We start from the raw sequence: 25999 nt of genomic DNA on the forward strand, positions 1-25999 counted from the left end.
GAAGGTGGTGGGGAAGTCAGAGTGTGGGAGAGTATCGGAGGATGGGGGTTTAGTGGGAGGGTGGTTTGGGTGGGGGGGTGGTGGGAAGGTTGGTTTTGGGGGGGGGGGGGCGGGAGGGGGGGGGGGGGCGGGAGGGCGGTGGGGGGGGGAGTCGGAGGGGGGAGCGGAGGGCGGTGGGGGGGGGAGTCGGAGGGCGGTGGGGGGGGCGGGGGTTGCCGGTTAGAGGGCGGTGTGGTGGGGGGTGGGGTTGGAGGGCGGTGAGGCGGGGTCGGAGAGCGGTGGGGGCGGGGTTGGAGGGCGGCGGGGAGGGGGTCGGAGTGCAGTGGGGGTGTCAGAAGGTGGTGGGGTGTGGGGGGATTTTGGCTCAAGTTGTTGCTGTATTTTTCGCAGGTTTGTGGGACCCCCGAGTACATCGCACCAGAGGTGATCCTCAGGCAGGGCTACGGCAAACCTGTAGACTGGTGGGCCATGGGTGTCATTCTGTACGAGTTCCTTGTCGGTTGTGCTCCATTCTTTGGGGAGACTCCAGAGGAGCTGTTTGGACAAGTGGTTAGTGGTAGGTTGCACTGGGGAACAAGGCGATTTACAGTGGTGCGAGGGTCAAAGGTCGCCCCATCCTGCGAGTGAGGGGGTGGGCCGAGGGAGGGAGGGGATGGGGGCGAGGGAGAGGGAGGGGTGAGCTTCAGATGAGACCATACGAAGACGACGGCTGGAAAAGGTCACTGATCCAGTGAGTCTGTTCCAGGTTGTTCTAAAGACGAGTGAGTTGTGATTAAACCTACCTGGCGAGTGAAATCTTCCAGGACAGATAAAATCTCCGGCCAATTATTGGAGAAAACCTGCAAGCCTCCTCACCAATCCCTTTCGTTGATGGAAGCGAACCCAGGAGATCCCTTGACCATTCACCCCTCGGTGTCTTGTACCAGCCACAATCGTCATTGGCCCCCACGAGCTGCCAGCATGTCCCACACTTCTGATGTTCAACAATATGTCCTTTACCCTGGGACCCTGGGGGACGCGGTCTGGGACTTTGGGGGACGCGGTTTGGGATCCTGGGGGACGCGCCCTGGGACTCTGGGCCTAAGTGACACGGCCTGGGACCCTGGGGGACGCAGCCTAGGACCCTGGGACCCTGGGGGACGCGGCCTGGGACCCTGGGCCTAAGTGACACGGCCTGGGCTTGAGATGTACCTGGGACGAAGGGAAGTAAATTAAATTGTTGATTTGTTGCAGATGAGATAATCTGGCCAGAAGGAGAGGAGATTCTGCCCCCCGAAGCCCAGGATCTTATCAGCAGACTTTTGAGACAGAACCCTCTCGATCGCCTGGGAACTGGTAAGAAACCATAATTCTGTGTGTCAGAGCCAATTCCTAATGGCACTGGGTGTTTGTGATGAGAGAATCAAGTATTCTCTCTGACCCTTGAGTGATCCTTGCCTGCCCCGCGACAATTAGGAAAAGGGGAGGTGCAACGAGACCTGGGTGTCATGGTACATCAGTCATTGAAGGTTGGCATGCAGGTACAGCAGGCGGTTAAGAAGGCAAATGGCATGTTGGTCTTCATAGCGAGGGGATTTGAGTACAGGGGCAGCGAGGTGTTACTACAGTTGTACAGGGCCTTAGTGAGGCCACACCCGGAGTATTGTGTACAGTTTTGGTCTCCTAACTTGAGGAAGGACATTCTTGCTATTGAGGGAGTGCAGCGAAGGTTCACCAGACTGATTCCCGGGATGGCGGGACTGACCTATCAAGAAAGACTGGATCAACTGGGCTTGTATTCACTGGAGTTCAGAAGAATGAGAGGGGATCTCATAGAAACGTTTAAAGTTCTGACGGGTTTAGACAGGTTAGATGCAGGAAGAATGTTCCCAATGTTGGGGAAGTCCAGAACCAGGGGTCACAGTCTAAGGATAAGGGGTAAGCCATTTAGGACCGAGATGAGGAGAAACTTCTTCACCCAGAGAGTGGTGAACCTGTGGAATTCTCTACCACAGAAAGTAGTTGAGGCCAATTCACTAAATATATTCAAAAGGGAGTTAGATGAAGTCCTTACTACTGGGGGGATCAAGGGGTATGGCGAGAAAGCAGGAATGGGGTACTGAGGTTGCATGTTCAGCCATGAACTCATTGAATGACGGTGCAGGCTCGAAGGGCCGAATGGCCTACTCCTGCACCTATTTTCTATGTTTCTCTCTGACCCTCGAGTGACTTTTGCCTGTTGGTGATTTGCCCAAATGCTAACTCCTCCTCGGAGCGTTTCACGCCACACAAGTTCCCGCTAGATTCCATCCAATAATCGGAGATCGCAGCTCTGGCCCCTGCTTACTGGGTCTGTGTGGAGAGTGGTCGGAGGCAGGAATGCTTTCCTCCTCCAAGGCTCGCTCCGCTCTCCGAGGCCGATATATCCCCCTCCGAGGGGCGGGGCCCAGGACTGGACGCAGTTACTCCAGACGGGGTCTGACCGTGGCCCTGTACAGCTGAAGCATCGATTCCACCCCCTCTGTATCCCAGCCCTCGCGATAAAGCCCAACATTCCATCGGCCTTTATAATGATAGTTTGTACCCGTGTGCCAGCTCTCAGTGATTTCTGTACACGGACCCCGAAATCTCTCGGCTCCTCCACACTTCCCAGCTTCTCACCATTTAGAAAATACTCTGATCCATCATTCTTGGGACCGAGGTGGGTGACCTCACACTTGCCCGCACTGAGCTCCGTGTGCCACAGTTTTGCCCGCTCGCTGAATCCATCATTGTTCCTTTGTAACTTCCTGCTCCCTGCTACACTGTTGTGCCTGCTAACTTGGTGTTGTCAGCAAACCATGGATACACGGCGCTCTCTTCCTTCAACCAAGTCATTGATAAATGTACTGAGAAGCTGCCCCGTCCCAGATCCCTGCGGGACCACCGCTAGCCACATCCTGCCAATTGGAGCAAACACCCATTATCCCCACTCTCTGCCCCCTAACTCTTCACCAATTCCCTATCCAAGACAATAGGTTGCCTCTAATTTCATGCACTCTCATTTTTGTTTACAGACTCTTGTGTGGAACCTTATCGAAACCTTCTGGAAGTTCATATAAATAACCTCCGCAGACTCTCCCTTATTACCACATTAGTGGCCTCCTCAAAAAATTCTACTGGGTTCCTTAGACATGACCTACCGGTTACAAATCCACCTGGCCCTCTGATCAGCTCACGTTTAACCAAATGTTCAGTCACTCTGTCCCTAATAACAGATTCGAGTAAACTCCCCACAACAGTCGTTGGACCAATAGTCCGATGATTTCCTTGTCCATCTCTCTTACCCTTCTTAATTAATGCAATGACGTTGGCAATTTTCCAATCCAATGGGGGATGGGACCAGGGCTTGTGCAAGCTGTGAGGAGGACGCAAAGAATCTGCAAAGGGATATAGACGGGCTAAGTGAGTGGACAAAAATTTGGCAGATGGAGTATAATGTGGGAAAATGTGAGGTTATCTACTTTGCTAGGAAAAATAAAAAAGCTAATTATTATTTAAATGGGGAGTGATTACAAAATGCTATGGTACAGAGGGACCTGGGGGTCCTTGTGCATGAAACACAAAAAGTTAGTATGCAGGTACAGCAAGTGATCAGGAAGCAAATGGAATGTTGGACTTTATTGCAAGGGGGATAGAGTATAAAAGCAGAGAAGTCCTGCTACAACTGTACAGGGTATTGGTGAGGCCACACCTGGAGTACTGCGTGTGCAGTTTTGGTCTCCGTATTTAAGGAGGAATATACTTGCATTGGAGGCTGTTCAGAGAAGGTTCACGAGGTTGATTCCTGAGATGAGGGGGTTGTCGTATGAAGAAAGGTTGAGCAGGTTGGGCCTGTACTCATTGGAGTTTAGAAGAATGAGAGGTGATCTTATTGAAACATAAGATTATGAGGGGGCTGGACAGGGTAGATGCTGAGAGGATGTTTCCCCTCGGGGATTGGGGGAGGTGGGGGGGGATCTAGAACCAGGGGGTATAGTTTCAGAATAAGGGATCGCCCATTTAAAACAAGTGAGGGGGAATTTCTTCTCTGAGGGTCGTGAATCTTTGGAATTCTCTGCCTCAGAGAGCTGTGGAGGCTGGGTCATTGAATATATTTAAGGTGGAGATAGACAGATTTTTGAACGATAAGGGAGTCAAGGGTTATGGGGAGCGGGCGGGGAAGTGGAACTGAGCCCATGATCAGATCAGCCATGATCTTATTGAATGACGGAGCAGGCTCGAGGGGCCAAATGACCGACTCCTGCTCCTAGTTCTTATGTTCTTATGGTCAGTGGGCTGTGTGGGTCGGTACTAGTCAGTGGGCTATGTGGGTCGGTACTGGTCAGTGGGTCAGTGGGCTATGTGGGCTGGTACTGGTCAGTGGGCCAGTGGACTATGCAGGTCAGTGGGCTATGTGGGTCGGTACTGGTCAGTGGGCTATGTGGGCCGGTACTGGTCAGTGGGCTATGTGGGCCGGTACTGGTCAGTGGGTCAGTGGGCTATGTGGGTCGGTGGGCCGGTACTGGTCAGTGGGTCAGTGGGCTATGTGGATCGGTGGGCCAGTACTGGTCAGTGGGACTCGGTACCACAGCGGGTGGGGAATTAACCCATTAGGCTCCCTGCTGAACTCTAACTGTCTCTGGTGCAGGTGGAGCTCTCGAGGTGAAACATCACAACTTCTTCACTCAGCTCGACTGGAATGGGTTGCTGCGCCAGAAAGCCGAGTTCATCCCTCAGCTGGAGTCCGATGAGGACACCAGCTACTTTGACCGTGAGTTAACATGGAGAGGCTCGAAACGCTCAGTTGTAAAATCACGTGATAACAATTTATTCATTTCAGATGGAGATGGGTCGCTAGGGAACAAGTACTGTCAGTAATTCCCAGACCCAGTGGCCAGTGACGATGCCCAGTGTCACTGTGTCCGGTGATTAACCCCATGTGGATTTATGATCGTGGGCTGCACTGTGCTGAGTAACGTGTTCTGTGCATATTTGCAGCTCGCTCGGAGAAGTATCAGCATTTAGCGTCAGAGGAGGATGAGGACACGAATGACGAAGAATCGTCTCTGGAGATAAGGCAGTTTTCGTCCTGTTCACACCGATTCAGTAAGGTACGGTGGGGGCAGGATGGGGGAAACTCCAGTGCTGTACTGAGGGAGTGCCGCACTGTCGGAGGGGCAGTACTGAGGGAGCGCCGCACTGTCGGTGGGGCAGTACTGAGGGAGCGCCGCACTGTCGGAGGGGCAGTACTGAGGGAGCGCCGCACTGTCGGTGGGGCAGTACTGAGGGAGCGCCGCACTATCTGAGGGGCAGTACTGAGGGAGCGCCGCACTGTCGGAGGGGCAGTACTGAGGGAGCGCCGCACTGTCGGAGGGGCAGTACTGAGGGAGCGCCGCACTGTCGGAGGGGCAGTACTGAGGGAGCGCCGCACTGTCGGTGGGGCAGTACTGAGGGAGCGCCGCACTGTCGGTGGGGCAGTACTGAGGGAGCGCCGCACTATCTGAGGGGCAGTACTGAGGGAACGCCGCACTGTCGGTGGGGCAGTACTGAGGGAGCGCCGCACTGTCGGAGGGGCAGTACTGAGGGAGCGCCGCACTATCTGAGGGGCAGTACTGAGGGAGCGCCGCACTGTCGGAGGGGCAGTACTGAGGGAGCGCCGCACTATCTGAGGGGCAGTGCTGAGGGAGTGCTGTATTGTCCTCCAGATATGACGTTAAATTGGGATCCCATCTGCTGATTCAGGTGGATATTAAAGGTCCCATGGGACTGTTTGAAGAACAAGGAGTTCTCCAAATGTGCTGGCTGCATCCTCCTGTAACCAGTTGAGGAACTATAGATGAATTGGGTCATTTATCTCATTGCTGCCATCGAGTCTTGTGTGTGACTGCGTTTCAAAAAATAGATTTGTTATGTGAAGCGCTTTGTGGTGCGATTCTGTGGCCCTGCAAGTGTTACGATACATTCATTCTGTTTTTAATTTGTTTTAATATTCAGGTTGTGAATTTTTAATTTTTCACCATGTGGCAGGTTTATAGCAGTTCTGAGCACTTGGCAGCTCCCCTGAACCTGAGCCCCTCATCGATAGAACGCAGCGAGAAGGAGGAGCGAGGGACGCAGATTGGCCTAAAGCAGACACTGAGCACAAGCCCCAGGTAAGAACCGCTCTGCTCCCAGTCCCCGAGCTGTTGCTGGCTCTTCCTGTCGAGCACCCTGCAATACCCCAACCAACTGTGTGGGTTTAGACAGTGAGTGTCCGCAATGTATCTGATTGTGAAGAAATGACCCTTGGCCCCAATCATGACCTTGACCAAAGTCCACACAGAGGGCAGTGATCGGGAGCAAGAACCCTGGGCACTGAGTCCAGTTGTAACCCTCTGATCGCTGTTCCAGCTGAGATAAACCGGCACTGGGATCACACTCTGCAATAGAAGGAACATCACATGCCTCCAACCTCCAGCCACCATTCCCCATCGGGGATGGAGTCAAGGGGAAGAGACTAAGTCAGGCTGCTTCAAAGGCTTTGAATGTAAAGAAATGAAATGAAACGGTTTATTCATTGTCCAAGGAGAAGCAAAGACCACACAGGGGGCAGCAGGGAGCTCCATGATACACAGACACTAGGGGGCAGCAGGGAGCTCCTTGATACACAGACACTAGGGGGCAGCAGGGAGCTCCATGATACACACACACTAGGGAGCAGCAGGGAGCTCCATGATACACAGACACTAGGGGGCAGCAGGGAGCTCCATGATACACAGACACTAGGGGGCAACAGGGAGCTCCATGATACACAGACACTAGGGGGCAGCAGGGAGCTCCATGATACACACACACTAAATTCCAGACCGTGTAGGCTCAATCTCTCCTCTTCGGACAATTCTCTTATCTCCGTGATCAATCTCGTGAGATCGGAGGAGATGGTGAGGGTTCAGAGCAAATAAGTTCCCACAAAGAAAAAAAATGTGCGACTCCCAAATCTAGAGAGCCCTGGACGTCAAGGAGCTTACAATGTAGTATCAGGAAATAAAGGGAAGCTTTTGTCAGACACCGAGAGCTAAATACTGCAGAAAGCCTGGAGGTGTATAGAAAGTGCAGGGTGAAATGGAAAAGGAAATTAGGAAAGCATGAACACATTTTGTCAAGTAAAATCAAGGAAAACCTAAAGATGTTTTGTAAATCCATAAAGAGCAAGAGGATAACTAAGGAAAGAGTTGGGCCTTTTCGGGACCATAAAGGCAACCTGTGTATGGAGACGGAAGACATGGGTATGGTTCTTAATGAATGCTTGGCGTCTGTCTTCACAATAGAGAAGGAGGAAATAGCAGAGGCTTTGACCATCATTTTCCAATCCTCTCTGGCTACAGGTGTGGTGCCGGAGCACTGTTAACGTGGTATTTAAAAAGCGAGAAAGGGATAGACCGAGTAATGACAGGCCAGTCAGCCTAATCTCGGTGGTGGGAAAATTAGTGGAAACAATTCTGAAGGACATTAGTAATCATCATTTGGAAAGACCTGGATTAATCAAGGACAGTCAGCACGGATTTGTTAAGGGAAGGTCGTGTCTGACTAACTTGATTACATTTTTTGAGGAGGTAACAAGGAGGGTTGACAATGATAGTGCGTTTGATGTAGTCCACATGGATTTTAGCAAAGGTTCTGACCACATGGCAGTCTGGTCAGAAAATTAAAAGCCCATGGGATCCAATGGAAAGTGGCAAGTTGGATCCAAAATTGGCTCGGAGACAGGAAGCAAAGGGTAATGGTCGACGGGTATTTTGGTGACTGGAAGGCTGTTTCCAGTGGGGTTCCGTAGGGCTCAGTACTGGGTCCCTTGCTTTTTGTGGTATCCATCAATGATCTAGACTTCAATGTAGGGGGTATGATTAAGAAGTTTGCAGCTGGTACAAAAACTGGCCGTGTGGTTGATAGTGAGTAAGAAAGTTATAGACTGCAGGGAGATAGGGAGGTGGAGCATGAAATATACAGACAAATTAGGGAAATGAGTAAAAGACATAATCATGGGGGATTTCAACTACCTCGATATTAATTGGACAGAAGAGGTATGTAAAGCGGGTAAGGGAATGGTGTTCCTACAATGTGTACAGGACTCCTTTCTGACTCAATTTGTAAAAAGCCCAAGAAAGGAGGTTTCACTGTTGGACCTGGTAATGGGGAATGAACCAGAGCAGATAAGAGAAGTAAAAGTAGAGGAACATCTAGGCAATAGTAACCATAATAAAATATGCTTTAAGAAGATAATTGAAAAGGACATTAGTATGACGAAAACCAGGATAATAGATTGGAGAAAAGCTGATTTTGAGGGGCTGAGAATAGAACTTGGGAAAATAAACTAGGCAACAATATTGGCAAACAACGATGTAGAACAGCAAATGGGAAACATTTAAAACGGTGTTCAACAGAGCGTAGGAACAATATATTCCGCTAAAAGGAAAGAACAAACTAAACATTAATGAGACTCCATGGATGAATAAAGCCATAAGGGAACAATTGATAAGGAAAGAGGCATTCATTAACTACATAGACAGGGGAGTGCATGATAAGGGAGAATACGAAGAGGTTAGGAGAGAAGTCAAAAAAATAATTAGGAAGGCAAAGAGGAACTATGAAACTAAATTATCAAGGAACATTAAAACCAAATAATAAAATATTTTACAGGCACATCAATAAAAAAGGAAGGTTGGGATGGAATAGGGCCATTAAGGGAGAGACAGGATCTCCTAGAAACTCATAAAATCTCTCTCAATTCTGACGGGATTGGACAGGTTAGATGTGGGAAGAATGTTCCCGATGTTGGGGAAGTCCAGAACCAGGGGTCACAGTCTAAGGATAAGGGATAAGCCATTTAGGACCGAGATGAGGAGAAACTTCTTCACTCAGAGAATTGTGAACCTGTGGAATTCTCTACCGCAGAGAGTTGTTGAGGCCAGTTCGTTAGATATATTCAAAACAGAGTTAGATGTGGCCCTTACGCTAAAGAGATCAAGGGGTATGGAGAGAAAGCAGAAATGGGGTACTGAAGTTGCATGATCAGCCATGATATTGAATGGTGGTGCAGGCTCGAAGGGCCGACTCCTGCACCTATTTTCTATGTTTCTAATACCACGGGTAACGATAGAGAGGCGGCAGAAATATTAAATAATGATTTTTCTTCAGTATTTACCAGGGAGATAGAACAGGTGGATCTGACATTGGATGATGAGATTAGTTATAAAATAACTACATTTAAAATAAAAAGAGAGGATATATTAAATAAACTAATCAAATTCAAAGAGGAATAAACGTCTGGTCCGGATGGATTACATCCACGCATTTTAAAAGAATCGAGGGAAGAGATAGCAGAGGCATTACTACACATATTTAATAATTCATTAGAAAAAGGTGTAGTGCCAGAGGACTGGCAGATAGCTAAAGTAATACCTGTATTTAAGAAGGGGGTTTAGAACATGTCCAGGGGATTATAGACCAGTCAGCTTAATATTGGTGGTAGGAAAAATAATGTGATCCCGACTAAAGGAGAAAATAGAAGAACATCGAGAAACCAAAAATATAATATGAATAGTCAGCATGGATTTCAAAAGGGAAAGTCTTACTTGACCAACCTCAGTGAATGTTTTGAAGAGGTAACAGAGAGAGTAGACAAGGGTAATGCAGTAGATGTAATTTATCTAGATTTTCAAAAGGCCTTCGATAAGGTACCACATAATAGACTGATGAACAAGGTCAGAGAATGCGGAGTCGGGGTCAAGTAGCAGAATGGATCACTTAGCTGGCTTCAAGACAGAAAGCAGAGAGTTCGGGTAAAAGGCAGCTACTCACAGTGGCAGAAGGTGGGCAGTGCTGGGACCACTGCTGTTCACAATTTACATGAACAATTTAGACTTCGGAATCAAAAACACAATTTCTAAATGTGCGGATGACACCAAGTTGGGGGATAGTCAATACTGAGGGGGACTGCAACAAATTACAGGGGGATGTTAATAAACTTGCAGAATGGGCATATAATTGGCAAATGAAGTTCAACACAGATAAATATGAGGTATTACATTTTGGTAGGAAGGACCGGGAGGTCATTTATTACTGGGAGGGTGCGAGTCTGGGTGGGGCAGAGGAACAAAGGGATCTCGGAGTACACATACACACATCACTAAACGTTGCGACACAGGTTAGCAAGGCCATAAAAAGAGCAAACCAAGCACTAGGGTGTATTTCTAGAAGTATAGAATTGAAAAGTAGAGAAGTTATGCTAAACCTGTGTCGAACCTTGCTTCAACCACACTTGGAGCACTGCGTACAGTTTTGGCCGCCATATTGTAAAAAGGATATCGAGGCACTGGAGAGGATGCAGGGAAGATTTACAAGGCTGGAGTTGCATCCGGGAGGCTGAGAGCTACGTGGATAGCACTGTTCTAGAGGTGGTCACCCAGCAGCTTAAGAGAGGGAGTGGGTGACCGCCGGACAGAAGAGGAGGACTAGGCAGGTAGTGCAGGAGTCCCCTGAGGCCATCTCGCTCTCCAACCGGTACTCTGTTCTGAGCACCGGTGGGGGCGATGGTGCCTCTGGGGAGTGTAGCCAGAGCCAAGACCACGGCACCACGGGTGGCTCAGCTGCACGGGGGGGGGGGGGCGGGAAGAAGACTGGAAGAGCAATAGCGGTAGGGGATTCGATAGTCAGGGGAGCAGACAGGAGTTTCTGCGGCCACAGACGTGACTCCAGGATGGTATGTTGCCTCCCTGGTGCCAGGGTCAAGGATGTCACTGAGCGGCTGCAGGGCATTCTGGGGGGAGAGGGTGACCAGCCAGAGGTCGTGGTCTATATCAGGACCAATGACATAGGTAGAAAGAGGGATGAGGTCCTGCAGGCAGAGTTTAGGGCGCTAGGAGAGAAATTAAAAAGCAGGACCTCCAAGGTAGTCATCTCCGGATTACTCCCGGTGCCACGTGCTAGTGAGTACAGAAATAGGAGGATAGAGCAGATGAGTGCGTGGCTGGAGAGATGGTGCAGGCAGGAGGGCGTTAGATTCCTGAGGCATTGGGACCACTTCTGGGGGAGGTGGGACCTGTACAGGCCGGGCGGGTTGCACCTCAACAGGGCCGGGACCAGTATCCTCGCGGGGGGGTGGGGGAGGTTTGCTAGTGCTGTTGGGGAGGGTTTAAACTAGCTTGGCAGGGGGATGGGAACCGGAGAATAGATTCGGTGGGGGCGGGGGAGCCGGTCTACCTGTCGGCAGCCCGGCCAAACCAGCGGCCACTATTGTCAGGTCGACTGAAAAGTCGCCCGACACAAAAAAAAATGGCGGCCGGCGTGGAGGCAGCTTCTCGCACCAAGAAACTGTCTATGCCATCGCCCGGCGCAGACTTGGCTCCCGTGCGGCAATTTCCCCCACGGTCACCTTGTGGCAGCGCAAACCCCGGGGAGAGCGCTCCGTGTACACCATCCGGGCGAACACCCTTGACCACACCATTAGCGCCGGCCGCTGGCACTAACGGGACTTGCGCAAAGGGCCAATTTTGGCCCCGATAATTCAAATGTTTGAGAGCTTGTGTAAGGGCAGCTTGTGCATGGCTGGATGAAATCTAACTCTGCCTGTTGTATTGAACAGCTCACGGCCCCGCGCATCCTCGGCCTGCTCCCACTTTGACCGAGGTGGCAGTCCCACCTCCAGCATTCCCGGGTCAGACATGGTGCCGTGGTTTGCGTTGTCCGCAGAGGACGAGAGTGAGGTCTGTGCGCTGACCCAACAGGCACAGCGTCCAGAGAGGCAAGGGCTGATGGAACCGCCGCCGTCGGAGAACGAGCCAAGCCGACCGAGAGCCAGAACATTCTCAGGTGGGAGTCTCTTGCTGGGAGGGGATTGGCCGCACCGTGCCGGGAGGGGAGGGAATTGGCTGCACCGTGCCGGGAGGGGAGGGGATTGGCCGCAGCGTGCCGGGAGGGGAGGGGATTGGCCGCACCGTGCCAGGAGGGGAGGGGATTGGCCGCACCGTGCCGGGAGGGGAAGGGATTGGCCGCAGCGTGCCGGGAGGGGAGGGGATTGGCCGCAGCGTGCCGGGAGGGGAGGGGATTGGCCGCACCGTGCCGGGATGGGAGGGGATTGGCCGCACCGTGCCGGGAGGGGAGGGGATTGGCCGCAGTGTGCCGGGAGGGGAGGGGATTGGCTGCAGCGTGCCGGGAGGGGAGGGGATTGGCCGCACTGTGCCGGGAGGGGAGGGGATTGCCTGCAGCGTGCCGGCAGGGGATTGGCCGCAGCGTGCCGGGAGGGGAGGGGATTGGCCGCAGCGTGCCGGGAGGGGAGGGGATTGGCCGCAGCGTGCCGGGAGGAGAGGGGATTGGCCGCACCGTGCCAGGAGGGGATTGGCCGCACCATGCCGGGAGGGGAGGGGATTGGCCGCAGCGTGCCAGGAGGGGAGGGGATTGGCCGCAGCGTGCCAGGAGGGGATTGGCCGCAGCGTGCCGGGAGGGGAGGGGATTGGCCGCACCGTGCCAGGAGGGGATTGGCCGCAGCGTGCCGGGAGGGGAGGGGATTGGCCGCAGTGTGCCAGGAGGGGAGGGGATTGGCCGCTGCGTGCCGGGAGGGGAGGGGATTGGCCGCAGCGTGCCGGGAGGGGATTGGCCATTGGCCGCACTGTTCTTCACCCCCCCCCACCTCGCTCCTCTCCCCTTCCCCCTCCCCCCAACCGCCGCTCCTCGAGTCTCGGCGTCGAGAGCATGCCGAAACCAAGCGGAAAGAGCGTGCGGCAAACCAGACTATCCACCCACCCTTTCATTCAACGACTGACAGAGACTGTAATTCCCGTATTGGACTGTTCAGTCACCTGAGAACTCACTGTTAGAGTGGAAGCAAGTCTTCCTCGACTCCGAGGGTATGCCGATGATGATGGTGGCCCTGTCTCCCCGATGCAGAGTCTGTAGTGTGCGCTGCCCTTTAACGGAAAGGGGAGGGTCCTTTGCTTCTGCCAGCTGCAGGCGGCGAAAATTCCTGTGGTTAGCGCCCAGGCCCGCCCCCGAGAGGACGTGGGGCCTGTGACGTTTTGCTGCGGGATTTCCACGCCTGGTGCTTGACGAGGACTAATTTTGCAGGGTTATGGGGAAAGCGGAAGTGTGGGACGAAATTGGAGAGATCTTTCACAGAGCTAGGACAGGCAAGACGGGCCACATGGTCGTCTCCTGTGCTGTAAGGTTCGATAATTCTATAACCATACACTGGCCGTAACCAGACACAAACCACAACTGCAGAATCATGTGTCGCTGGGGTTGTCCATGAGGGTCCTGACATTCCAGGTCCCGAACTTCATGTTAGAGGAGTGGAAGATGCCTGTGCGCGAGTTCTTCTAACGTGGGGCGGTCGTTGCACTCAGGCTACCACACGGGCTTAGCTGAGCAAGGTCTTGGTCCAGTGGCAAGGGGGTCCAAAGACGATTGGAGACCAGGCTCTGCTATATGGGCCTCGGGGTGTTGGCCGCAGGGTGTTGGTGGTCCGAGGCTTGGTTGGGGGCAGGCATTGGGAGGGTCAGTGGCCCACTGGGGTTCAGAGTGGAAGGTCAGAGGGGGTCACCACGTGCTGGAGGAGGAGGAGAAGAGGCCAGGTCACCAGTGGGGAAGGCGAGCTCCAGTCGTCGCTGAAGGAGATGGGGAGGGGCTGAGGGGGATCATTGCATTTAACGGTGCGATCATTTTAGCTCTTCGCAGTATATTGGGAACTGATGTTATTGTGAGCCGATGGCTGCAGTTTGACTTGTTATTGGGTGGCTTGTGTTACAGATGTTCTTGCCAGCAGTATTAACCTCATGCGCGTGCGGAGCAATAGTATGGGGCACAGAAGCTCGACGCCAAAAGGACTGCAACCCACAACAGCTCACAGACTGGAGGGACACTTTGAAACCATAGAGAACAGGATGGCCACTGGAAATACAGTTCCCAAATCGGCAACCATCAGTGCTCTCTCACTGATCATCACACCGGGTAAGCAGGAGTTTGATTGGATCTGATACGATGCCGGTGGGAGGGGAGAGTGATTGCCCACAATCTTTGGCACTCCTTCAAGTAACCGGGAAAAGACACAGTGGGCGCAATCGCTGGTGAGTCGGGTGGGAAAGTGATTGTTTGTTTGACAGCGGGTCGGGATCCGATTCAGAGGGGGGAGGCAATTCAGGTCTTTAGCGGCTTGTTAACAATGCTGCTTTCCCAGCTTTTCGATTTTGAGTTGTCGCCCGGCCGGTTTGCCGTTGTACCCGGTCAGTGAAGCTGAGGCTGGGAGGTCATTGTTTCAGCTGATCAGTTGACAACTTCAAATGTCAAGTCAAAGCTCCCAGCTGGTTTGAGAAATGTCCCCTTAGCCACGTTGGAGAGCCTGGGGTGCAGCCTTTGTGCAGTGCTTGTCGGTGTTTGCAGCTGGAGGACACCCGACAGCACAAACGTCAAAGTAAATTTGCGCCTGGTCCCTTTAACAAAACCGGACGATGAGATGTCATCGAATGACGTCATCAGACCCACTTCCTTCAATTGGCTGGCAAATGCGCTGGGTGGGCAGTGGGGCGAGGGACCCACCAGAGACGTTGCCTGCCACGGACCCGTCCAGGTAGGGAATATCTCGGCCATAGAATCACAGAAAGGTTTGCGGTACGGAGGTTATTCAGCCCATCGTGTCTGTACCAGCCGAAAAAGAGCTATCCATCCTAATCCCACTTTCCAGCTCTTGGTCCATAGCCTTGTAGGTTAGAGCAGATAATAAGACATTAAGAATTAGGAGCAGGTATACATAATTGGCCCCTCGAGTCCGCTCCGCCATTCAATGAGATCATGGCTGATGTTCTACCTTAACTCCACTTTCCTGCTCTGTCCCCATATCCCTTGATTCCCTTAATATCCAATAACCTATCGATCTCTGTCTTGAATATACTCAAAGACTGAGCCTCCACAGCCCTCGGGTAGAGAATTCCAAAGTTCCACCACCCTCTGAGTGAAGAAATTTCTCCGTACCTCAGTCCTAAATGGCCAACCCCTTATTCCGAGTCTTTGACCCCTGGTTCTAGATTCCCAGCTAGGGGAAATTTCCTCCCTGATTCTACCCTGTCGAGCCCTGTAAGAATTTGATATGTTTCGATGAGATCACCTCTCATTCTTCTAAACTCTAGGGAATATAGGCCTAGTCTGCTCAATCTCTCCTCATAGGACAATCCCCCCATCCTAGGAATCAGTCTGGTAAACCTTGGTTGCACTCCCTCTATGGCAAGTGTATCCTTCCTTAGGTAAGGAGAGCAAGTTGTGAAGAGGACGCAAAGAATCTACAAAGGGATATAGATAGGTTAAGTGAGTGGGCAAAAATTTGATAGGTAGAGTGTAGGGCTCAATTTTCCTGGGTCATTTGAGCTGTTTTTTTGGCGTATTTATTTTTTTCAAAGTTTCCCCTGTGATCTGCGCTGGCACAACTGAGTTAGTTACGATTTGTCTAGGTGAGTTTTTTTTGACGTAATGTCTGCACCGGTTTTCATAATTTTTCGCAGTTTGGCCAAAGACTTTTCCTCCTTGGTCGGCCACTCCCGAAAAACTTTCTGGTGGGTTAGCAGAAAGCAGCGCACATTGAGAAATTGGCGCTGAAAGGCGCCATTGTTTTTAATCGAAGGTTTCGGAGGGAGTCAAGAACACTCTATAAAAAAAAATCAATAATAAAATTCAACTTTTTTTTTCAACCTATCAACGTAGTAAATGGAAGTTTTTTGGATTTCAGAAGTTTTCATTTTATTTCTTACTCACAAGCCACCGCCGAACGTCTTCAACTAGAGCTTTGGCCGACAGAATCGGCCCCGCGCCCAGACACGGGCTCGGGGCTCAGCTGGAAAATAAACCTGGGGCTGGGGGTGGTGGGAGAGAGAGGGAGGTGCCGACCAATCGGATGGCTTATGCACTGAGCCCGGGGAGCGAGGTGCCAATCGGAAGGCTTCTGAAGACTGCAATGAGTTTTGGGGGGGGCGGGGGGAGAGAAGGGGAGAAGTCACAAGACTGCAATTAGTTGGGGCTGGGGTGGGGGGGGAGGAAGACAGGAGAAGTTTTAATAATGGAACAAATACTGGAAATTATTCAGTTTTAATATAAAATTTTAACAAAGTTTGTACTTAAGTTAACTTTAATAAAATTCTTCTTGTAAAGTCCTGTCCCTCAGTACAGATTCACACGAGGCATGTAGTGAAGTCAAGGCCACTCTGGACCTGCACCTTTATTTCACAGCTCTGGAATGCTGCACTTGCCTGAGACCTGTCCTTATATACCTGTCTCTTGCAAGTGCACCCTGGTGGTAAGGTATGCTGGTGGTTACAGATCATATCTTATTACAGTCATGTATAGCATGTTAGGATACAGTTATATATAATAATGTAAGATACATGACATCACCCTCCCCCAAGGTCTTATTGTCTTTATAGGTTCAGTCTCTCAGGTGGTCTACGCTCTCGTGTGGAGCGTCTGAGTTGTGATTCAGTTGTTTGCCTTGGTGTCTGTTTTTCTTTGGGTGTGGTTGCTGGTATCTCACCTGGGCTGTCTGTTTCAATTGGTGTAATTGTTGTTGACTCGTCTGGGCTGTCTGTTGGGATTGCCCTTTCCTCAGGTTGTTCCCTCTGTCTGTCCACCAGGTGTGGTGCGAGTTTCACATTGTAGTCTGCCTCTGGTTCCGCAGTGTTGTTGGTAAATCTGCTTTTGACTTGGTCTACATGCCTCCGGCAGGTTTTGCTATTGTCCATTTGTACTACCAGTAGCCTGTTTCCTTCCTTGCCCGTTACTGTCCCTGCAAGCCATTTGGGACCCCTGCCATAGTTTAGTACAAACACTTTGCCCCCTATCTCATTCCATCTCCCCCTCGAATTTCTGTCATGGTACTCAGTCAGCTTACGGCGCTTTGCCTCACCGATTTCGTGCATGTCTGGGAGGATTAATGAGAGCCTTGTTTTTAAAGTCCTTTTCATCAACAGTTGCGCGGGGGGGGATCCCAGTCAGTGAGTGCGGACGAGATCTGTATGCCAGCAGCAGTCGCGACAGGCGACCCTGCAGCGTGGGACCTTGGATTTTAAGCATGCCTTGTTTAATGATTTGCACTGCTCTCTCCGCCTGGCCGTTGGAGGCCGGCTTGAACGGTGCCGTCTTGACGTGATTTATGCCGTGGTCAATTATAAAGTCTTGGATTTCTGCGCTGGTGAAGCACGGACCATTGTCACTGACTAATATGTCAGGGATTCCGTGCGTTGCAAACATGGTTGCGAGGCTTTCCACAGTGGTGGAGGTTGTGCTCGAGTTTAAAATGGTGCATTCGATCCACTTTGAAAATGCATCTACAACTACGAGGAACATTTTGCCCATGAATGGGCCCGCATAGTCTATGTGCACCCGCGACCACGGTTTGGTACACCAGGGCCAGGGGCTCAGTGGAGCCTCCCTGGGGGCATTGCTGAGTTGGGCACAAATGGTGCACCTTCGGACGCAGAGCTCCAAGTCCGCATCAATACCAGGCCACCAGACGTGGGATCTGGCTATGGCCTTCATGAGAACAATCCCTGGGTGCTCGCGGTGGAGCTCTCGGACAGATGCCTCTCTGCCTCGCAGGGGCATGACTACTCGGCTGCCCCACATCAGGCAGTCTGCTTGTAGTGATAACTCATGCATGCGCCTGTGAAAGGGTTTTAATTCCTCTGCCCAGTCACCAGTTAGGACACATCTTTTTACTCGGGATAACGTGGGGTTGCTGGCCGTCCAGGCTCTGATTTGGCGAGCCGTCATGGGCGAACCTGTGGACTCAAAGGCATTGATTGCCAAGACTATCTCACAGTCCTGTTCGTCAGACCCTTCCGTGATCGCCAGGGGTAGCCTGCTGAGCGCGTCGGCACAGTTGTCTGCCTGGTCTGTGCCTTATGGTATAGTCGTAGGACGCCAGTATGAGTGCCCACCGTTGAATTCGTGCCGAGGCGTTGGCGTTTATTGCCTTGCTCTCGGATAGGAGGGACGTGAGGGGCTTGTGGTCGGTTTCTAACGCGAACTTGGCCCTGAAAAGGTATTGGTGCATCTTTTTGACACCGTACACGCACGGGAGCGCCTCTTTCTCTACCATTCCGTACCCGCGCTCCGCCCACGAAAGTGACCTGGAGGCATAAGCTATGGGTTGTAATTTGCCCGCACTATTGACATGTTACAAAACGCACCCGACCCCATACGCTGACGCATCGCATGTGAGAACTAGCTTTTTACCTGGATCAAAGAAAGTCAAAACACTGTTAGAACACAGAAGGTTGCGTGCCTTATTGAAGGCGCGTTCCTGGGCGTCCCCCCCAAAACCAATCGCACCCCTTCCTGAGTAGCACGTGGAGAGGCTCCAGCAACGTGCTTAAGTTCTGCATAAAGTTCCCAAAGTAGTTGAGTAGCCCGAGAAAGGCGTGCAGTTCTGAGACATTCCGGGGCTTGGGTGCCAGGCGAATTGCTTCTGTTTTGGACTCTGTTGGGCGGATTCCATCAGCGGCAATCCTTCTGCCCAAAAATTCAACCTCGGGTGCAAGAAACAGGCACTTGGATTTCTTGACTCGTAGGCCTACCCGATCCAACCGCTTTAGTATTTCCTCCAAATTACGGAGATGGGAGTCGGTGTCCCTGCCCGTGATAAGTATGTCGTCTTGAAATACAACTGTGCCCGGGATGGACTTGAGCAGACTCTCCATGTTGCGCTGGAATATGGCAGCTGCCGACCTGAAGCCGAATGGGCATCGATTGTACATGAAAAGGCCTCGATGTGTGTTGATGGTGGTGAGTAGCTTGGATTCCTCGGTCAATTCTTGCGTCATATACGCAGATGTGAGGTCTAATTTTGAGAAAAGTTTACCTCCAGCCAATGTGGCAAATAAGTTCTCCGCTCTGGGCAGCGGGTACTGGTCCTGTAGGGAGACTCTGTTTATGGTAGATTTGTAGTCCCCACAGATTCGTACGGATCCATCAGGCTTCATGACTGGGATGATGGGACTTGCCCAGTCGCTAAATTCCACAAGTGATATAATGCCTTCCCGCAGAAGCCTGTCTAGTTCGTGTTCAATCTTTTCCCTCATCACATAGGGTACAGCTCTGGCCTTGTGATGGACCGGTCTAGCATCCTGTGTGATGTAGATTTTGACTTTGGCCCCTTTGAAAGTGCCCACACCTGGTTGAAAGAGATGTTCAAATCGCTTTATAACTGTTGAGCAGGAGGTCCATTCCGCTAATGACATGGCATGGACATCATCCCATTTCCAGTTTAGTTTTGCCAGCCAGCTTCTCCCCAGCAGTGCTGGGGGGTCTCCGGGGACAATCCACAGGGGAAGTCGGTTCACTGTCCCTTTGTGTGTGACAGAGAGCATGGCGCTGCCGAGGACTGGTATGATTTCTTTGGTATAGGTCCTTAATTTGGTGTCGACCCTTGTGAGTTTTGGTCTGTCTCTTTTATGCGGCCACAGTTGTTCAAATTGTTGAGCGCCCATGAGAGATTGACTCGCTCCCGTATCCAGCTCCATGTTGACAGATATCCCGTTGAGTAGGACCCTCATCATTATAGGAGGCGTCCTGTCGTAGGAGCAGCGGCCATTGATCGTGTTGACACGCTGTACATCGGTGTCCCGGGTACTGTCCCCACCGTCTTCTGGTCCGCTTTCCGACCCATCCGATTCGTATACCAGCCGAGCTGCCGTTTTTTTGCACATGCGGGCCAAATGCCCTGTATATTCACAGTTCCTGCAAACAGCCTGCTGAAATCGACATCCCCTTGCCGAGTGCCCACCCCCACACCTCCAGCACAGACCTGTTCCATTGTTCAAAGTGTTCCCAAAGAATGAGCTGCGTCTGGCTGATCTCTCTTGAGCTTCTCTCAGCTTGTAGTTGATTGCTCGCATTGTGAGTTGATGAGGTGTGAACGGCCGTTCCTGTGGCCCTTGATGGCTTCTGTTGCCACTGCTTGCTGTCGAAAGACTGTTCTGCCGGTTTTGTCTGTGTGTGGGGGTAGCAGCTTGTTTAGTGCTGTGAACTCCTTGTTCCATTATTTCGTTAGTTGTCGTACCTGCATTGTAAATCAACCTCTTTTCTTCTCCCCCTACCAAGAATGTCTGTGCAACCAGTGCTGCTGCCTCTAAGGTCAGGTTCTTGGTCTCTATGAGCTTTTGGAATATGCCTGCGTGGCCTATTCCTTCAATGAAAAAGTCTCTCAGCATTTCTCTCCTCAGTTCATCGGAAAACTCACATAAACTAGCCAACCTCCGAAGTTTCGCCACGAAGTCGGGTATGCTCTGGCCCACACAGCGTCTGTAGTTGTAGAACCTGTGTCTGGCCATGTGTAGGCTGCTCGCTGGCTTCAGGTGGTCTCTTACCAGTGTGCTCAATTCTTCAAACGACTTGCTTGCTGGTTTCTTGGGTGCCAACAGATCCTTCATTAAAGCGTATGTTTTCGAGCCACAGCTGGTCAAGAGATGGGCTCTTCTCTTGTTCTGTATCCCCCCCCTTGTGTACTCATCGACCCGTATTCACTGCCCCGTATCCCCCCCCCCCTCGTGTACTCCCCGCCCCGTATCCCCCCCTCGTGTACTCCCCGCCCCGTATCCCCGCCTCGTGTACTCCCTGCCCCGTATCCCCGCCTCGTGTACTCACCGCCCCGTATCCGCCCCTCGTGTACTCACCGCCCCGTATCCGCCCCTCGTGTACTCCCCGCCCCGTATCCCCGCCTCGTGTACTCCCTGCCCCGTATCCCCGCCTCGTGTACTCACCGCCCCGTATCAACCCTCGTGTACTCACCGCCCCGTATCCCCGCCTCGCGTACTCACCACCCCATATCCGCCCCTCTTGTGTACTCACCGCCCCCATTAAGAGCGACTTCTGGATCCAAGTTAAAAAAACAACAAAGAGCTGAATGTCGCTCAAGAGGCGACCTGAACCGCAGCTGCGGTAAAAACCCGTTTGGGGTGGGGGAGGTAATTTCTACCCCTTTTACTCTGATACTCATATCCTCTTTTAATAAAGGCCAACATACCATTTGTTTTCTTAATTGCTTGCTGTATCTGCAAGTTAACTTTTATGTACAAGGATACCCAGGTCCCTCTGAACACCAACATTTCCCAATCTCTTACCATTTAAAAAATACTCTGCTTTTCTATTTTTATACCAACGTGGATAACTTCACATTTCTCTACATTATATTCCATTTGCCATGTTCTTGCCCACTCACTGAGCCTGTCTCTAATCCCTTGAAGCCACTTTGCAACCTCCTCACAACTTAAATTCCCACCTAGCTTTGTATCATCAGCAAACTTGGATATATTACATTTGGTCCCACATCCAAATCATTGATATAGATTGTGAATAGCTGGGGCCCAAGCACTGATCCTTGCGGTACCCCACTAGTTACAACCTGCCAACCCGAAAGCGACCCGTTTATTCCTACTCTGTGTTTTCTGTCCGTTAACCAATCCTCAATCCATGCTCGTATATTACCCTCAATCCCATGAGGGTTATTTTTGTTTAATAACCTCTTGTGTGGCACCTTATCGAATGCATTATAAAAATCCAAATACATCACATCCACTGGTTCCCCCTTATCTATTCTGCTAGTTACAACCTCAAAGACATTATTTCACTTTCATAAATCCATGTTGACTCTGCCCAATCCTATTACTATTTTCTCAGTGCCCTGTCACCTTGCCCTTAATAATAGATTTGAGCACTTTCCCTACGACTGATGTCAGGCTAACTGGTCTGTAGTTTCCCATTTTCTCTCTCCCCCCTGTCTTAAATAGCCGGGTTACATTTGCTACCTTCCAATCCGCGGGAACCGTTCTAGAATCTATGGAATTTTGGAAGATGACAATCAATGCATCCACTATCTCTATAGCCACCTCTTTGCAGACAGGAAGCAAAGAGTAGGAATAAATGGGTCCTTTTCAGTTGGCAGACAGGAAGCAAAGAGTAGGAATAAACAGGTCCTTTTCAGAATGGCAGGCAGTGATTAGTGGGGTACCGCAAGGTTCAGTGCTGGGACCCCAGCTATTTACAATATACATTAATGATTTAGATGAAGGAATTGAATGTAATATCTCCAAGTTTGCAGATGACACTAAGCTGGGTGGCAGTGTGAGCTGTGAGGAGGATGCTAAGAGGCTACAGGGTGACTTGGACAGGTTAAGGGAGTGGGCAAATGCATGGCAGATGCAGTATAATGTAGATAAATGTGAGGTTATCCACTTTGGTGGCAAAAACAGGAAGGCAGAATATTATCTGAATGGTGGCAGATTAGGAAAAGGGGAGGTGCAACGAGACCTGGGTGTCATAGTACATCAGTCTTTGAAAATTGGCATGCAGGTACAGCAGGCGGTGAAGAAGGCAAATGGCATGTTGGCCTTCATAGCAAGAGGATTTGAGTCTAGGAGCAGGGAGGTCTTACTGCAATTGTACAGGGCCTTGGTGAGGCCACACCTTGAATATTGTGTACAGTTTTGGTCTCCTAATCTGAGGAAGGACATTCTTGCCATTGAGGGAGTGCAGCGAAGGTTCACCAGACTGATTCCCGGGATGGCAGGACTGACATATGAAGAAAGACTGGATCGACTAGGCTTATATTCACTAGAAACACATAAAATTCTGACGGGATTGGACAGATTAGATGCAGGAAGAATGTTCCCGATGTTGGGGAAGTCCAGAACCAAGGGTCACAGTCTAAGAGTAAGGGGTAAGCCATTTAGGACCGAGATGAGGAGAAACTTCTTCACTCAGAGAGTTGTGATCATGTGGAATTCTCTACCACAGAAAGTTGTTGAGGCCAATTCGTTAGATATATTCAAGAGGAGTTAGATGTAGCCCTTATGGCTAAAGGGATCAAGGGTTTGGAGAGAAAGCAGGAATGGGGTAATGAAGTTGCATGATCAGCCATGGTGGTGCAGGCTCGAAGGGCCTAATGGCCTACTCCACCTATTTTCTATGTTTCTTTCAAAACCCTAGGATGTAGGCCATCAAGACCTGGGGATGTATCAGCTTTCAGTCCCATTCATTTCTCCAGTACTTTTTTTTTTTACTAATACTAATTTCTTTCCGTTCCTCATACTCGATCGACCCTTGGTTCTCCACTATTTCTGGGAGGCTTTTTGCGTCGTCTTCTGTGAAGACAGTATTTGTTTAATTTCTCTGCCATTTCCTTATTCCACATTATAAGTTATCCTGTATCAGTCTGCAAGAGACCCACATTAACCTTTGCTAATCTTGTCCTTTTTACATACCTATAGAAGCTTTTACACTGTGTTTTTATGTCTCTAGCTAGTTTACTCTCACTCCCTTTTGTTATCAATTTCTTGGTCCTCCTTTGCTGAATTCTAAAATCCTCCCAATCCTCAGGCTTACTGCTCTTTTTGGCAACATTATAAGCCTCTTCTTTTGATCGAATACTATTTTTAACTTCTCGTTAGTCAGCGTTGGACCACTTTTCCTGTGGGGTTTTTGTGCCTTAAGGAAATGTATGTTTGTTGTAAATTATATATTAATTCTTTAAATGCTAGCCATTGCTTGTCTACCGTCATACCTTTTAATGTAGTTTCCCAATCTGCTTCAGCCAACTCTCCCTCATACCTATGTCGTTTGCTTTGTTTAGATTTTAAGACCCTAGTTTCGGATTTAACTAAATCACTTTCAAACTTCATGTAAAATTCTATCATATTATAGTCACTCTTCCCTAAAGTCCCCTTTACTACAAGGTTATTAATTAACCCTTTCTCATTGCGCAATACTAGATCTAAAATAGCCTATTCCCTAGTTGGTTCCGCAACATACTGATCCAGAAAACGATCATCTAAACATTCCATGAATGCGTCCTCCACACTATTACTGCATATTTGGTTTGCCCAGTCGATATGTAGATTAAAGTCCCCATGATTACTGTATTACCCTTGTTACATCTCTAATTGCCTGATTTATACTCTGCCCGACATTACCACTATTGTTTGGGGGCCTATAAACAACTCCCACCAATGTTTTTTGCCCCTTGCTGTTTATTCGCTCCACCCAAACTAATTCTATTCCTTGATTTTCCGAGCTAAGATCCTTTCTCTCTACTGTCTTTATCCCATCCTTTATTTTATCAGGGCTGCCCCTCCTCCTTTTCCATTTTGCCTATCTCTTCTAAAAGTTAAGTATCCTGGAATATTTATTTCCCAACCTTGGTCACTTTGCAACCACATCTCTGTAATGGCTATTAGTTCAAACCTATTCATTTCTATCTGTTATTAATTCATCTATTGTGTTGCGAATGTTTCGCGCATTCAGATGTTGTGCCTTTAGCTTTGACTTACTTGTGTTTTTCCCTCATGTCACCTTAGTCATTGATGCCCTATGACCTTTGTTACTCTCTCTGTCCCTTCCTGACCCACTCGGCTTATTTTTACCCCAAACTCTGCTCTGCTCTAGAGCCTTGACATTTCTCTCGGTGCTTTTAAATCAACTCGTTCCTGAATCCTCCCCTCCCCCCCCCCCCCCACCCCACTTTCATCAGTTTAAAGCCCTGTCTACTGCCCTAGTTACTTGATTCGCCAGGACACTGGTTCCAGCCCAGTTCAAGTGCAGCCCGTCTCAACGGAACAGTTCCCTCTTTCCCCAGTACTGGAGCCAGTGCCCCATGAAACAAAACCCCTGCCTCCCGAGCCACGCATTTAACCTTCTAATCTGCTTATCCCCTATACCAATTGGCGCATTGCTCAGGTAACAATCCAGAGATTATTACCTTTGAGGTTCTGCTTTTTAATTTGGACCCCAACTTCTCAAACTCTTTCAGCAGAACCTCATTCCTAGTTCTACCTATGTCGTTAGTTCCTACCTGGACCATGACAACTGGACCCTCCCCTTCCCACTCCAGGTTCTTCTCCAGCTGTGAAGAGATGTCTTTAACCCTGGCACCGGGCAGGCAACACAACCTTCAAAACTCCCGGTCGCGGCTGCAGAGAATAGTATCTATCCCTCGGACTATACTGGCCACTACCACAATTACATTCCCTTTCACTCCCCCTACTTGAATGGCCTCCTGCACCATGGTGCGAGGAGGAGGAGGAGGAGAGAGAGCACCAGTTCCAACTGTCGCAGGACGAGAGAGTGGGGAGCATCCGGCAGCAGGTCCCTGGAAGTCTTTGGAGGTGTGTCGTTCAGTTGGTTCATTGGGAGTGGGGACTCTGGATTCTGTTCTCTCCCATTGGCCCCATTAGCCAATGCCTTAAGTTTGCAATTTTCATCTTTATCTTTAAGTCCCTCCAAGGCCTCAGCCACACCATTTACTCAACTTACTCCAAACAGGTGTTCCCCAAACTGTCCAGCCCTCTGATACTGGTCTCTTCGATGGTATGGCAGGGAGTGGGGTCTGTTCCGAGTGGTTCACAGGACATAGATTTCTCTCAAATAATTCATTGATCAATGGATTAATTCTAACAGCTCTAAATTGTTTCCCGTTGCAGATGAGTTTGGCTGTGTGCCCCTGGTGGGTCCAGTGTCACCTCACTCGCTTTCGTCAAATCCGTCATCCAGAGACTCCTCACCAAGCCGCGACCACTCGTTGAACATCACAAGTCTGCGACCTCCAATAATTATTCACAGTTCTGGAAAGAAGTTTGGATTCACGTTACGAGCGATTCGAGTCTATGTGGGAGAAAGTGACGTGTATACTGTGCATCATGTGGTCTGGGTAAGATTTGAGCTGGTTATGGTGTGGGCCAAATAGAGATTCAGGGTCTGATCTAGGGACAGCGCTAGATCATCCAGCCCCTCAACCCTCTTCTGCCATTCGATTAACCTGAAAGAGGTCTTTAAGATTATGAAAAGGTAGACATAGAGAAAATGTTTCAACTTGTGGGGATGTCCAAAACCATGGACCATAAAATGTAAGATAGTCACTAATAAATCCAATAGGTAATTCAGGAAAAACTTTTTTGGAACATAAGAACATAAGAAATAAGAGCAAGAGTAGGCTATT

The 25999-nt window shown here is 50.2% G+C and overlaps 1 protein-coding gene across 1 annotated transcript in view; it reads left to right on the plus strand.

The window, feature by feature from the left end:
• LOC139229380 (microtubule-associated serine/threonine-protein kinase 3-like) overlaps positions 1–25999 on the plus strand; it is an 80939-nt gene that overhangs the window by 36067 nt on the left and 18873 nt on the right. The window contains exons 10-17 of the mRNA XM_070861079.1: positions 391–556; positions 1234–1335; positions 4649–4771; positions 4999–5111; positions 6028–6152; positions 11621–11847; positions 13780–13980; positions 25485–25711. Coding sequence (XP_070717180.1) covers positions 391–556; positions 1234–1335; positions 4649–4771; positions 4999–5111; positions 6028–6152; positions 11621–11847; positions 13780–13980; positions 25485–25711 — 1284 coding nt within the window. The remainder of the gene's footprint in view (positions 1–390; positions 557–1233; positions 1336–4648; positions 4772–4998; positions 5112–6027; positions 6153–11620; positions 11848–13779; positions 13981–25484; positions 25712–25999) is intronic.

This window comes from Pristiophorus japonicus, chromosome 18, assembly GCF_044704955.1.
Source record: "Pristiophorus japonicus isolate sPriJap1 chromosome 18, sPriJap1.hap1, whole genome shotgun sequence".
NCBI classification, from domain to species: domain Eukaryota; kingdom Metazoa; phylum Chordata; class Chondrichthyes; family Pristiophoridae; genus Pristiophorus; species Pristiophorus japonicus.